The sequence below is a fragment of the Neodiprion fabricii genome, chromosome 6 (genome assembly GCF_021155785.1).
Source record: "Neodiprion fabricii isolate iyNeoFabr1 chromosome 6, iyNeoFabr1.1, whole genome shotgun sequence".
NCBI lineage: Eukaryota > Metazoa > Arthropoda > Insecta > Hymenoptera > Diprionidae > Neodiprion > Neodiprion fabricii.
In genome coordinates, this window is record NC_060244.1 from 24917542 (window position 1) to 24931827 (window position 14286).

The following is a 14286-nucleotide window of genomic DNA, read 5'->3' on the forward strand; positions in this document are numbered from 1 at the left end:
CTTTACAGTAGTATATGCGCATTGTAGATGATAATATGGATTTACAATTGTCAACAGGTGAGAAGGCAGAAATTAGTAATTTTTTGTGAAAATTAAAAAAGAAAAGGAATCGATGAATAACCTGATTCTTGTTCGCTCGTTTTTTTTCAATTTATCTTTCTCAAATCAAGTTACCTAACGGGCTTAAAACCTTGGATTAAATTAAAACAGAATCCGCCTAGCTAATTATCCTACTGCTCGATGTTGATGAACATTATCAAGACGGAATTATTTCACAGGATACATGTAAACTAACAATCTACAATTAAAGAGTACGATATAGTCATATTTGTATGTATTTATTATCGACGTACAACAGTTGTAAAGTAAAAACATTTACGATTCTTTAGCTCAGGTTCAACCATCCATATCAGACTTGGCTGGATCCACGGACTGGTAATGTCAGACGACTGCACATCCTATAACACGAGATGTCCTGGATATTTAGTTGGAGTTGAAGGTGAGTTTCGACAATGTAATTTACCCATTTTATAAGTATCAGATAGAGCTAATATTTGGTAAAGTCATTCACGTAAGATTCAGCAAATTTATTCATCATTGTAATATTTATAACACATCTTCAAAAAATAGTAAAATCGTAACGGTACCTTTGCAGTTTAGTTACGAAAAATCGTCATCTTGTAATGTTGGAGATGAAAATGTTTAGCCGCAATCTACAATAAAACGATCAAACAATTAGATGTGATGTATGCACATATACACTAGATAACGTAAATCAAATCACTTTTTTAGTTATCCAATATCTCAGTGGTAGTGACGAAATGTTTATTCATCATAAAAGTATTTCAATTTACAATAGTATGCATCATCGATAATAAGAAACTATTTGAATTTTAAAATTATAGATTCAAATAATGTTACGAACTTACCATATCTCTGGATACGAATAAGTTTCTTCGCTGTTGTAACGTAAAGGGAAGCACTGGAAAACAAAAGTTGAACCAAAATTATTCAATTATCAATTAGGATTTCATTACTCAGTAATTTTAAACAAGATCAGATAGGAGCGAAAGACATTTACTCATATGTACATCAAAACGCTTCAGTTGAACTATGAAATCATCACATTAATTTTTATTGACTCACATGTATCAACTTGTCAATATTGTTACAATTAATTTTTTATATTATCTTACCTAAACAATCTCATCGATGTTATGGTCTTTCAAGTGATGCTTGAAGAAAATATATAACAAATTGATCTCTTGATTGATTCCCTGTGTACTTCCGGTCGCCGGAAACAAGTGTTTTGTATCGAACCACAAACGAGTAGCTCCTGAAACGAATAACGTGATATAATTAATAAACTGCTGCACTAATTGCATTAATTGAAATTCTTATTAAATATAAATCAGAACTAGTAGCTAAAGTTTTCGTCACATTGATAACAAAATTTGTATCAGTTGAACTATGGAATCATCACGTTATTTGGTTACACCTTTTAGTTTATCAACATTTTTAAAACTTAAATTTTTATCATATCTCACCTAAATAATTTTATTGACAAGTTCTTACAGACGTTGTTGGAATCAAATTTGAAAGGAATTTAATCCCTCATTTTTCACGAAGTTGTTCTATATTTCACCATCAAAGAAATTGCTCCTGAAATGAATGATGAAATAAATAAGCTGATCTACACATTGCATTTCTTAAAATTCTTATGCAATATGAATCGGACAGAAGAACTAGATTATCGTCATATGGACAGCAAAGTGTATGTAGGTTGAACTATGCAATTATCACTTCAATTTCATCAGCACTAAATTATTAACAGTCAGAAACTTAATATTTTCTTACCTAATCAATCTTATTGTCAATGCTTATCATTGAGGATGAGTTTAACTCCGTCAGTTTGAAACTTTCATGGCACTATCGCACTGTATCAGTTTGTTCACCCTTCATGGCCTCTTGAATTTAGCTTGAACAAATATTCTCGGTACATTGACATTTTCCTTGACATTTATCGTCCGTCTCTGTACGTAGTAGCAGCTGAGCTCTTGAAAACCAGCAGAAACGAAGATGTCTCTTACTTCTTCGATGGAAAAATAGTAGCTCCTAGAGTACAATATAAACTGAGGTTAGCCATGTTATTCACTAATTATGAAACATGCAGTATTTATTGAGATTGAATCAGATAGGAGCGAAAGACATTGCTTAATGTAGACATCAACAATAGCTATTTTCAGTTGAACTATGGGATCATCAGATTAAAATGATAGCGACATTTTCAAATACATATAATTTTCTTTATTTACAACTGTGTAGAAATCTTACCTAGTTCCATCTTGTCGAACATAGAAATTCTCAGATATTTTGTGTCCCGGTTTGAACCTCAGCTGTGCCATATCGTAGAGTCCGTAATCTCGAAATAAAACAGTCCCACCAGTGTTCATAACGGCATATAAATGTTTAGAAACCCTGAAAGAACCTATGTGAAATTAACTTGACATATTACAACACTGAAAAATATTTCGCTTTAAAAAATTATCAGATAGGGGCGAAAGACGTTGCCTAGTAATAACATCAATAACCATCAGTTGAACTATGGTCTCATCATAAAAGTAATAAACTGTTTTATAAAAAGATATTCTTGTGAGTAAAAGTGATTAACTTACATTTTAAATTTTTCTGGATGTATTGCAGATAAGACGAAAATCAGAGTGGCCACATTCACCGGAAGATCAATTGCAGAAAAGCAGTCAACTTCGGTAACATCAGCTTCGAAGGCAACTATTTTCTCTGGATCGAACAATTTGTGGCTCTGGAATAATTAATGCAGTAGTTTGTATTAAATTAGGATTTTTCAGATCATTATCAACATATCATGTGCTTATGTATCAAGATAATTCAACATTCGGACAGGAATAAAATATTATAAAATGAATATAAGAGTGATTGAAGTTTGCATCCAGTTTTAAATTCGAAAAACTGTATTGACGATAATTTCAGTAGGTAAAAAAGGCGCGTAGAGTCGTCTTAAGATTTGAGCCAAGACTTTCCGGCTTCAAATTATACCTTGACGAAGTCAACGGCTCTGGGAGAGAGATCACAGGCGTATATTTTCCTTATTTTAAGTCCATCCTCGAGCAGCGGGTAGAATAAATTCCCGACGCCGCAGCCGACTTCGAGCAAAACGCCGTCGTCAACGCCGAGGCCGAGAAGTTCCTCGAACTCTCTCGTGGTCCAGTGCCGGTCCTTGAAAAACCGGGTCTCGTTTCGCTTGTAGAATAAATCCCAGTGCTTCTTAGCGTCCTTTTCGAATTGCGCAGCCTTGCGTTCCGGTACCAAACGCGAATTCTGCTCGAGTATTCGGCTCGCCTCGTCGGCTGTTAAACGCTTTGCCACGTGACTGATTTGCCCAGCGTCGCTTTTTTCCATGGCAAAACTTTGGCTCATCGAAACGCGCGAACGAATCTCCGCGTTTCGAAACGACTCGAAATTTACTCAAAGTTTAAGTATAACCTCGTTATTCGCACGCATATTTTACCGTAATATCCGACCCAGAACGCGGATTGCGGCGGATTCCGAAACAGCTATCTCGACACGATCCCGTGAATGAGTGAACGAGACACGAGGAAATGACCGACTCGGGGATCTTCCTGGGAGGTGGAAATAACTCACGATGATTGGCTGGCGTTTAAAAAGTGGGGAACTTCCGCCGCTGCGCCGTGTCTTCCCGCCTATGACATCCTGCGCGCAATATTCGAAGGTTCTTCGCTTGAATTCTAATCATCTCTGTCCATATCGTCGATGAATATTTCCAACGACGGTGATATTTTGAGCGATGAAACGCTCCCGTGTAATGACACTGAACCAATCGGCATAAATTGTTCTCTAAACAGAATGTGTAAATACATTACTCGTTACTACCGAACTTTAAACAACTGCACTTCAAAATCAGGTCAATCTCACGATATTTTACGACCGTAGATTTCTTTCTCAGTGGAACGTCAGATGGTCTAATATAATTTATGAATTATGCGATTTGAACACGTTTTGCTGAGAACGTGAAACTAAACGAGCTACATTGAGAATATCGTAGAGGCGTTACTAATTAGACAATTATTCCAGAGATTGGAACGAAATAATTGAGAGACACCGTATAATTATAATTATTGGCACGCAAGAAGTAAGTGCATACAATGCCATTCGCGAATTTGTGACACCATCGCGCATCGGCTGGATTTCGGTCACGCTTAACCCATTTCAACACTGTCACTGCAACTCGGTAAACACAATATCGCTATATCGTATGTACGGACATGTATATAATATATATATATATGGATAGAAAATATTATTTCTCGAATGTGCATCCTGAATATTGATCGCGAGACGACTGCCATTATACGTGATACGACTGCTGAGATTTGAAAAATAATTCGTACCACACAATACAGCTCAGACTGATTGAATCGACGCATTAAAAAAACCGTCGTTAAATTCCTGACTTCCCGCGTCACTGTAGAAGCATTATATTTATTCATTCATTTTTACAATCACATTTTTTCTAATTCTACAGAACACACAGTCTACGGTACTGAATGTTTTCAACCTGAAATTTCACGATAAGCTGCACGACGATTATATTCGAGGCTGTTTCTAAAAATACAAACTCTCCTTTCGAATTTCTATCAGTTTCTATATACCGAACTCCAAGCGAGGAGTAAAACTTTCATTATACCTGTGTGCGGATGGAGAGCTCAATAAACGGAAGACATTAGCACAGATACAGAATCTTAAAACTGTTACATGCAAGATTTCAAAGGCAGTATACATATACATATTTCGTTGGGGTGTGAATTTTCTGTACGGTGTACAAGATAAGAACGATAACGAATTTCCAGGCGTCAAAATACTTCGAATGTTTCACCTAAAATAGTTGTCAGCCTACAGTTGTGTCGCTGTATTCTGTTTGTGTAGATATTTATTATCCGGACGTCGTAGTCGAATACAGATGCATACATACAACGAAAGGTACAGGAGTGTACCTACGGCCGAGCGTGTATATCGAAGTATGCTAAGAACACACGCCGTTCGTTCCTTCCCTCTTGAGCATTCCGACTGGATTTCTGGTCACCGCAGTTGTAAGCCGCGAACCGATGCGCGCACTTTCGAGTTCTCTCAGTCCGCTCGATTTTTTCTCATCGTACCGCCTCGCGTCGATTAAACATCGTGCGGGACGAATCCGAGTTTGGAAAAATAAAACTAAGTCATCGATACATCTCCGACGAGTTAATTAGCATTTCGCGTAGTTTAAAAACTCCAAGGTATATAAATATATACAACTAAACGATACACGAGACCAGTTTAATTGAAGGACGATCGTTTTACCTCGATCCTTCTAACGATGCTGTGACACTGTGGTACAAACCGTGATCTTTACAAGGAATTTTTATTTTATGTGAGTATCACTTATGTTACCTGCTAACATTTCTTTCGTGTCATGACATTTTTTACGACCGTTTTTGAAAATATCCAACATTCCGATTCAGCCAATCGCCGTGCAAGATATATGTTCGTTAAATCTTACATCCGGAGCCATAACGACTTACGTAGCCGAACTTATAAATGTCCTAGTATAAAAATACCTGTGCACGAAAGAATGCGCTTAATTTTCATGCAGTCATACACAAGCACGGTCCTTAATTAAACGAGCTGAACTAAATTCTTAAAACATTTGCGTGACAACATGCCGAGCTTATTTTTATTCCAAAGCACGCGCTGATGTCCTGCAGAAGGAAGTTGACATACCTGAATCATAAATTACCTGCACAGCAACGTATTTCATTGAATTTGAGTGTTCTAATCTACGAATCTCATACAATCTGTGTGAACCTGTAAAATTACAACTAAAATAAAACTGAAAATAGTTGGAATAACCGTTAAGCGTTACAAATTTGTCTCTCTGTTTTTTTTTCCACGGTCAAATTCTGCTATCGTTATTATTTCTTTTTCGAATGTACCGCACACTCTCTTGCGATCTAGGTTATTTCGTAGGTGTTATTACTCCAGGTGTAACGGGTTTGATGTTATTGTTACACCGGTCTTGCTGCGTGGTCGTCGTCGTCGCCGTCGTCGTCGTCGGTCACTCGCGGTCACTTCAAAGTAGGTGTACCGTTGCCCGTTGCTCCGTTCCTGGGACATACCTGGGATCGTAAATGACCATAGCGCTGGCCTAGGTGAACGGGGCCTGGCTTATGGGACCAGGCAAGCCAGCGCCCATGGCGTTGCTTTCGCGCGCCGTTATCTATACCTGCCGTCGAAGAACATTCGATCTATCGGAAGCCGCAAGCTGTTGGCGGAGAATACGCCACTCGAAGAGAGCCGTATTCAATTTTGAAATTCGGTTTTCGTCGTGCTTCGCACTTGTCATAGCTTCAACGCGGGAAAACAATAGTCTGATGACTTGCATGAATTTTTCAGTGAAATCCGATGCATGTAGAAAGTTAAGCTTGTGCAGAAAATGACCGATTGATCGGACTCTCTTAATTTTGCCATCACGTTGTTCACCGCACCCAAATGTTGGATCACAGCGTAAAAGAGATTGATCGATCGTAATGAAACGCGTATATAATCCGCGGTGGCAAAAAACGCGGTTACACAAACGAAGGAGTAAAAAATACTGCTTGCAGGAATGCACGCGTTGAGCCAACGGTGTGTATACTTATGCATATGCGAGGTGTTTCAGTGTGCGTTAATGTATATTGTATATAAAAGAAAACTACAACCGCGACTTTTCAAGGATTCCATGAGACACCATTCATCGTGAACGCAGAACGAGATTCACGCACGTAATTCTTGTGTGGCTGCATCATACCGACGTCTTGTATAGTAATTATGTACCACGGTTACGTACATACGTGTACATAAACACACATATCAGCACAATCGGGCATTACGTAACGGCTGGCACATACGCCTAGGGCGGTAATTAATATAAGTAATAATAAAAAGGCGTCGAGTTTTAAACTCGAGGTTGGAAACTGGGTCACGACGAAATATTCTTTCTCTTATTATAAATTATTTGGCAATAAGATACCCCGCTGGCTTGATCGATAAACACCCGCGTGAGTGAAAATTCAACTATCCACAATTCAAATGCCGTGGAACGCGAGTGATTTGCGAAGACAGTTTGCCACACCGGAAGTTCGTGTGTTATGGCGCGTCAAGACAATGGCAGACATTGGATATCGGCATGCGCGTGGCCACTGAAACGTATCATTTGACTCTGTTCGAGATTAGATAGCGTGTAGACATAGCTGTGCAGATTGCGAACGCGTTCCGCTTCATCGGTTGCACAGCGGAAGCGTCGAATCCCAACATGTGTGAATGAGGCTTAATCGCGAGACGAGTTTCGAAGGCTTGGCTTGAGAATAAATAAAGATGACATCGAGTCATTAGCATTGAGTAGTAAAATCTGTGTTTCAACTGATCTAACGGTGCCGTACACGAGGGATATTCTTCTGCACTGTCTCTTTATTATTATTGTCATTATTATAATTTTTTATTTATTTCGTTTTTTGTTAGTATACGTCGCGTGCAGAAAAAAGTAATGGTCTTTATGCCAAGTGCAAAAAAAGGAAACGCTCTCTGCAAAGTGTTCATCGTTCGTCCTCGCCTCCGCCGCGGTGCAGAATCACGGAAGAAAGCCTTTACTGTTTCTCCACCTGTTGGTGGTCAGCAACCGCTGCAGAGTGACTGCATTCCAGAGAAAGTTGCCTCAGGCTCATGGCTTCCCCTACTTTTCTCAGGGAGACTTACACGCTGCGAGGAGTACTATTATACCTCCGCATACCGATTTTTAAGCCTATGAAGTACGGGGTGAAGTGTGTACCTACCCACTTGAATGCACTTGAACTCTGGGTTATACGGTGTGTGGAGATAATCCTGTACGTATGTGAGGCTAAAAATAAAGGCCTGCAGTCGAGTGTTACATGCGAACTTCAAGTATCGGAATCCGGATTGCAATTTGCATAGACCAGCAGTTATCGGCGTTGAATTACTCAACTTTCACGATGCTTGGAATTTATATCATACCCAGTGTGGTCAGCCAGGCTTGTCATCTGTTTTGTTTTTATCCAAATAATGTGAAAGGAATTAAATGTTAACATTCACACGGTACCCTTGACGACTCCAATCTTTTTGGCCTTTCGTAGTTTAACCGGTTTTTATATCTAGGTAGTATCAAAACATTCCCTAAAACCGTCGGACTCGATCAGTGACTCATCGGGATGAGCTAAACAAGCTCAGGGATTTCACCCTTGAGCATTTTACTGCACCGTTTTCTGACCTTTGACATCAGTTTTCGACAGAACATGTCGTTGAATTAAACGTGGTTGATGACACGTGGATAGTCGCCGAAGTAGCATAGATATTGCGCGTACTGCGTTCATTTTCCGATTGTCAGGCTCACCTCGAACCCGGCTGTAACGACACAAATATGAGTGTAAAACTGCGTAAGGAAAAGACAGATATTCGGAAATTCTCGGCCCTGCGGTTCCAAAAATAAAATCGGGTGGAAGGCGCATCGATATCTAAGTCTGTTGGGGATTGCCCCTCAAACTTGGGGTTACGATCGTTTCGTTGGAAAAGTAATGAAGGTCTGCCATTGGGGGCGTAAGGCTACCTCTGTAACCTGAGGGTTTGGCTACTACAGAATCCTCTAGTAGCGTCTGGAGCAGGTACGCAACTCCTCGAGCTGTACAAACGCATTAATACCCGAGAGAGGTTATCTCGCCAGTCAAAGGGAGTCTGGGAGGGCAATGAGGCCGAGACCGGGGCGAGGGAATGGCTGTGACAAGGGTGCTGGCTGCTCCCTATTGTCGTATGATTTGTGTATCGGGATGTTGCGACCCCTCGGAGCGACAGCCCTAATAACGGACTGAGACGGGCAGTCCTTGGTACACTTGGACAATGTGCTTGCCCAGACGTACGTGAACATAGATATGGTTTGACCGAATACGGTGCTATGAGCGCTTACGCGCGTGATATTCAGAGCTCCCTAGTTCGCAGCGAAGACGATTCAATCGTTTTTTATGAACTTGCTGAAAACACCATGTGATGATAATCTCGTCATACTGCCGCGAGCACGCGGTCAACTTATCAGATCAATGGAAACATATCGAATTCTTGCCCACCTCACAAGTAGGAATAAAACAAAAACGCTAACGTTGCAGCCAAAAAAAAAACTTTCTAAGTGAACAGTTGGTGTGGGAGAGAAATTTGTGATCGACTTTCAGAGGGAGAATTTTTGGTTTCAAACATTACGTGGCAAACGGAAAAATGAACCCTTTAGATTTTCCGAATATATTTTCGCAAATTTTAGATAATGCTACTATTAATTATTTGATACACTACGACGACGTGATTTTGCAAGAGGAAGCGATCGCGCTTTGTCCAAATACGCTGCGAGCAGCGAATCAAAAGTTGAAGAAATGTAGATATCAAATTTATAGATGGTTTTCGAAAATGTGGGTAGATGAAAAAAAAATTTCATAGTTGCAAAGTTTGAGTTGCAGTTTATTCAATATACCTTAATTATAGTACAAGTTTTCAGGTGTCAGTGTAAAATACTTTAAATACTTGTAATATGGTATGGAACTAAAAAACAGGAACGGATGAGAATGAATGATCCTACTGATAATAAAGAAACTAACTATTATCTAAGAAACAAGATCGATATATGCAATCTAGGGCTAAATATAAACATTTTATGTAATATTGTACATAAGATAGTTACATTTGTGTTTTGTATACGAAGCTTGAGTTCCAGCCTGCGAACGAAAGCATTGCGTCCATGCAGGACATATTTTTGTGTATTATTGCATTGTTAATATTTTGTGTAACCTTATTCAAATAAACGAATAAATATCTGTATCTCTGAATGATCTTATTTTTTATAAGCTGCCCCTACTACAACGATGCCATACATCCAATCCGTCCGTTCAAATCAGTTGAAAAGAGTTCTACACGTTGTGTAAGGAGAAGTTCTTCAGACGCGAAAACAGTAAAGTTAACGCCTTTGAATTTTTCAGGCGATTTCTAAGAAATTTTGAAAATTTGTGAAATTGATGTACTACGACGCTGTATAGACGTCATTTTGCGGAAGTGACTGATTTCGCACAATGGGAATACGCTGCGATCGAAGCATCAAAAGTTACGGCCAGAAAACGAGAACCTGTGTTTTCGACATTTTTCAGCAGGTGCTTTTTCCTTCGTGACTTCTCTCCTGTTGATCCCACGCTCTTTTCGCTGCGTTTTCTGAGTTCCTTCGGGTCCAATTGGTCGGAAAAGAGTCATACGAATCATTTCTGAGAAGAATAATTTTTTGGTCAAAAAAAAAGGAAGGTTAACCCCTTTGTATTTTTAGCGAAAATTTTCGTGATTTTCAAAAGTGCTGGAATAAATTAATTGTGGCACTAATCCGATGTAATTTTGCGAGAGAAATCGATTGGGCGCAGTTCCAATACGCTGCGATCAACGCATCGAAAGTTACAGCCAAAAAACGAAAACCTGAATTTTCGACATTTTTCAGCAGGTGCTTTTTTCCTCGCATCTTCTCTCCCGTTGATCCCACGCTCCTTTCGCTGCGTTTTCTGAGTTCCTTGGGGTCCAATTGGTCGGGAACGAGTCAAACGAATCAATTCTGAGACGAAAAATTTTTTGGTCAAAAAAAAAGGAAGGTTAACCCCTTTGTATTTTTGGCGAAAATTTTCGCGATTTTCAAAAGTGCTGGAATAAATCAATTGTGGCGCTAATCCGACGTAATTTTGCGAGAGAAATCGATTGAGCGCAGTTCCAATACGCTGCGATCAACGCATCGAAAGTTACAGCCAAAAAACGAAAACCTGAATTTTCGACATTTTTCAGCAGGTGCTTTTTTCCTCGCATCTTCTCTCCCGTTGATCCCACGCTCCTTTCGCTGCGTTTTCTGAGTTCCTTGGGGTCCAATTGGTCGGGAACGAGTCAAACGAATCAATTCTGAGACGAAAAATTTTTTGGTCAAAAAAAAAGGAAGGTTAACCCCTTTGTATTTTTGGCAAAAATTTTCGCGATTTTCAAAAGTGCTGGAATAAATTAATTGTGGCACTAATCCGACGTAATTTTGCGAGAGAAATCGATTGGGCGCAGTTCCAATACGCTGCGATCAACGCATCGAAAGTTACAGCCAAAAAACGAAAACCTGAATTTTCGACATTTTTCAGCAGGTGCTTTTTTCCTCGCATCTTCTCTCCCGTTGATCCCACGCTCCTTTCGCTGCGTTTTCTGAGTTCCTTGGGGTCCAATTGGTCGGGAACGAGTCAAACGAATCAATTCTGAGACGAAAAATTTTTTGGTCAAAAAAAAAGGAAGGTTAACCCCTTTGTATTTTTGGCGAAAATTTTCGCGATTTTCAAAAGTGCTGGAATAAATCAATTGTGGCGCTAATCCGACGTAATTTTGCGAGAGAAATCGATTGAGCGCAGTTCCAATACGCTGCGATCAACGCATCGAAAGTTACAGCCAAAAAACGAAAACCTGAATTTTCGACATTTTTCAGCAGGTGCTTTTTTCCTCGCATCTTCTCTCCCGTTGATCCCACGCTCCTTTCGCTGCGTTTTCTGAGTTCCTTGGGGTCCAATTGGTCGGGAAAGAGTCATACGAATCGATTCTGAGACGAAAAATTTTTTGGTCAAAAAAAAAGGAAGGTTAACCCCTTTGTATTTTTGGCGAAAATTTTCGCGATTTTCAAAAGTGCTGGAATAAATTAATTGTGGCACTAATCCGACGTAATTTTGCGAGAGAAATCGATTGGGCGCAGTTCCAATACGCTGCGATCAACGCATCGAAAGTTACAGCCAAAAAACGAAAACCTGAATTTTCGACATTTTTCAGCAGGTGCTTTTTTCCTCGCATCTTCTCTCCCGTTGATCCCACGCTCCTTTCGCTGCGTTTTCTGAGTTCCTTGGGGTCCAATTGGTCGGGAAAGAGTCATACGAATCAATTCTGAGACGAAAAATTTTTTGGTCAAAAAAAAAGGAAGGTTAACCCCTTTGTATTTTTGGCGAAAATTTTCGCGATTTTCAAAAGTGCTGGAATAAATTAATTGTGGCACTAATCCGACGTAATTTTGCGAGAGAAATCGATTGGGCGCAGTTCCAATACGCTGCGATCAACGCATCGAAAGTTACAGCCAAAAAACGAAAACCTGAATTTTCGACATTTTTCAGCAGGTGCTTTTTTCCTCGCATCTTCTCTCCCGTTGATCCCACGCTCCTTTCGCTGCGTTTTCTGAGTTCCTTGGGGTCCAATTGGTCGGGAAAGAGTCATACGAATCGATTCTGAGACGAAAAATTTTTTGGTCAAAAAAAAAGGAAGGTTAACCCCTTTGTATTTTTGGCGAAAATTTTCGCGATTTTCAAAAGTGCTGGAATAAATTAATTGTGGCACTAATCCGACGTAATTTTGCGAGAGAAATCGATTGGGCGCAGTTCCAATACGCTGCGATCAACGCATCGAAAGTTACAGCCAAAAAACGAAAACCTGAATTTTCGACATTTTTCAGCAGGTGCTTTTTTCCTCGCATCTTCTCTCCCGTTGATCCCACGCTCCTTTCGCTGCGTTTTCTGAGTTCCTTGGGGTCCAATTGGTCGGGAACGAGTCAAACGAATCAATTCTGAGACGAAAAATTTTTTGGTCAAAAAAAAAGGAAGGTTAACCCCTTTGTATTTTTGGCGAAAATTTTCGCGATTTTCAAAAGTGCTGGAATAAATCAATTGTGGCGCTAATCCGACGTAATTTTGCGAGAGAAATCGATTGGGCGCAGTTCCAATACGCTGCGATCAACGCATCGAAAGTTACAGCCAAAAAACGAAAACCTGAATTTTCGACATTTTTCAGCAGGTGCTTTTTTCCTCGCATCTTCTCTCCCGTTGATCCCACGCTCCTTTCGCTGCGTTTTCTGAGTTCCTTGGGGTCCAATTGGTCGGGAAAGAGTCATACGAATCAATTCTGCGACGAAAAATTTTTTGGTCAAAAAAAAAGGAAGGTTAACCCCTTTGTATTTTTGGCGAAAATTTTCGCGATTTTCAAAAGTGCTGGAATAAATCAATTGTGGCACTAATCCGACGTAATTTTGCGAGAGAAATCGATTGGGCGCAGTTCCAATACGCTGCGATCAACGCATCGAAAGTTACAGCCAAAAAACGAAAACCTGAATTTTCGACATTTTTCAGCAGGTGCTTTTTTCCTCGCATCTTCTCTCCCGTTGATCCCACGCTCCTTTCGCTGCGTTTTCTGAGTTCCTTGGGGTCCAATTGGTCGGGAAAGAGTCATACGAATCGATTCTGAGACGAAAAATTTTTTGGTCAAAAAAAAAGGAAGGTTAACCCCTTTGTATTTTTGGCGAAAATTTTGGCGATTTTCAAAAGTGCTGGAATAAATTAATTGTGGCACTAATCCGACGTAATTTTGCGAGAGAAATCGATTGGGCGCAGTTCCAATACGCTGCGATCAACGCATCGAAAGTTACAGCCAAAAAACGAAAACCTGAATTTTCGACATTTTTCAGCAGGTGCTTTTTTCCTCGCATCTTCTCTCCCGTTGATCCCACGCTCCTTTCGCTGCGTTTTCTGAGTTCCTTGGGGTCCAATTGGTCGGGAACGAGTCAAACGAATCAATTCTGAGACGAAAAATTTTTTGGTCAAAAAAAAAGGAAGGTTGACCCCTTTGTATTTTTGGCGAAAATTTTCGCGATTTTCAAAAGTGCTGGAATAAATCAATTGTGGCGCTAATCCGACGTAATTTTGCGAGAGAAATCGATTGGGCGCAGTTCCAATACGCTGCGATCAACGCATCGAAAGTTACAGCCAAAAAACGAAAACCTGAATTTTCGACATTTTTCAGCAGGTGCTTTTTTCCTCGCATCTTCTCTCCCGTTGATCCCACGCTCCTTTCGCTGCGTTTTCTGAGTTCCTTGGGGTCCAATTGGTCGGGAAAGAGTCATACGAATCGATTCTGAGACGAAAAATTTTTTGGTCAAAAAAAAAGGAAGGTTAACCCCTTTGTATTTTTGGCGAAAATTTTCGCGATTTTCAAAAGTGCTGGAATAAATCAATTGTGGCGCTAATCCGACGTAATTTTGCGAGAGAAATCGATTGAGCGCAGTTCCAATACGCTGCGATCAACGCATCGAAAGTTACAGCCAAAAAACGAAAACCTGAATTTTCGACATTTTTCAGCAGG

The 14286-nt window shown here is 40.0% G+C and overlaps 2 protein-coding genes and 4 non-coding genes across 7 annotated transcripts in view; 1 reads left to right on the top strand and 5 right to left on the bottom strand.

The window, feature by feature from the left end:
* Positions 1-319: 319 nt before the first annotated feature.
* Positions 320-5072, bottom strand: LOC124184597 (tRNA N(3)-methylcytidine methyltransferase METTL6). 2 transcript variants are annotated; one of them, XM_046574485.1, is made up of 9 exons: positions 3076-5072; positions 2676-2821; positions 2335-2478; positions 1858-2115; positions 1548-1662; positions 1197-1336; positions 930-982; positions 648-713; positions 320-458 (listed from the first exon to the last, which is right to left on the bottom strand). In XM_046574485.1, exons 1-4 carry the CDS (start codon positions 3454-3456, stop codon positions 1959-1961), a joined length of 828 nt encoding a protein of 275 aa, XP_046430441.1. In that variant the 5' UTR covers positions 3457-5072; the 3' UTR covers positions 320-458; positions 648-713; positions 930-982; positions 1197-1336; positions 1548-1662; positions 1858-1958. The 2 variants fall into 2 exon arrangements, with proteins under 2 accessions (XP_046430441.1, XP_046430442.1); XM_046574486.1 differs by lacking the exon at positions 1548-1662.
* Positions 793-882, bottom strand: LOC124185897. The gene has a single exon (XR_006871498.1). It is a non-coding gene; the product is annotated as a small nucleolar RNA SNORD70 (small nucleolar RNA).
* Positions 1047-1135, bottom strand: LOC124185896. The gene has a single exon (XR_006871497.1). It is a non-coding gene; the product is annotated as a small nucleolar RNA snR60/Z15/Z230/Z193/J17 (small nucleolar RNA).
* Positions 2183-2275, bottom strand: LOC124185900. Its single transcript, XR_006871501.1, has one exon. It is a non-coding gene; the product is annotated as a small nucleolar RNA snR60/Z15/Z230/Z193/J17 (small nucleolar RNA).
* On the bottom strand, positions 2540-2626 carry LOC124185901. The gene has a single exon (XR_006871502.1). It is a non-coding gene; the product is annotated as a small nucleolar RNA snR60/Z15/Z230/Z193/J17 (small nucleolar RNA).
* A 73-nt stretch (positions 5073-5145) lies between the features above and the next one.
* Positions 5146-14286, top strand: part of LOC124184596 (D-beta-hydroxybutyrate dehydrogenase, mitochondrial) — a 28922-nt gene continuing 19781 nt past the window's right edge. The window contains exon 1 of the mRNA XM_046574484.1: positions 5146-5464. The gene's annotated coding sequence lies outside the window, so the exon portion shown is untranslated. The remainder of the gene's footprint in view (positions 5465-14286) is intronic.

Bases quoted from the DNA above. Each gene is read 5' to 3' on its own strand.
- LOC124184597 (XM_046574486.1), bottom strand. From the start codon at position 3,456: ATGAGCCAAAGTTTTGCCATGGAAAAAAGCGACGCTGGGCAAATCAGT. The intron at 2,822-3,075 runs GTATAATTTGAA...TAATTATTCCAG, and splicing joins GAGCCGTTGACTTCGTCAAG to AGCCACAAATTGTTCGATCC. The intron at 2,479-2,675 runs GTAAGTTAATCA...AGGTTCTTTCAG, and splicing joins CATCCAGAAAAATTTAAAAT to GGTTTCTAAACATTTATATG.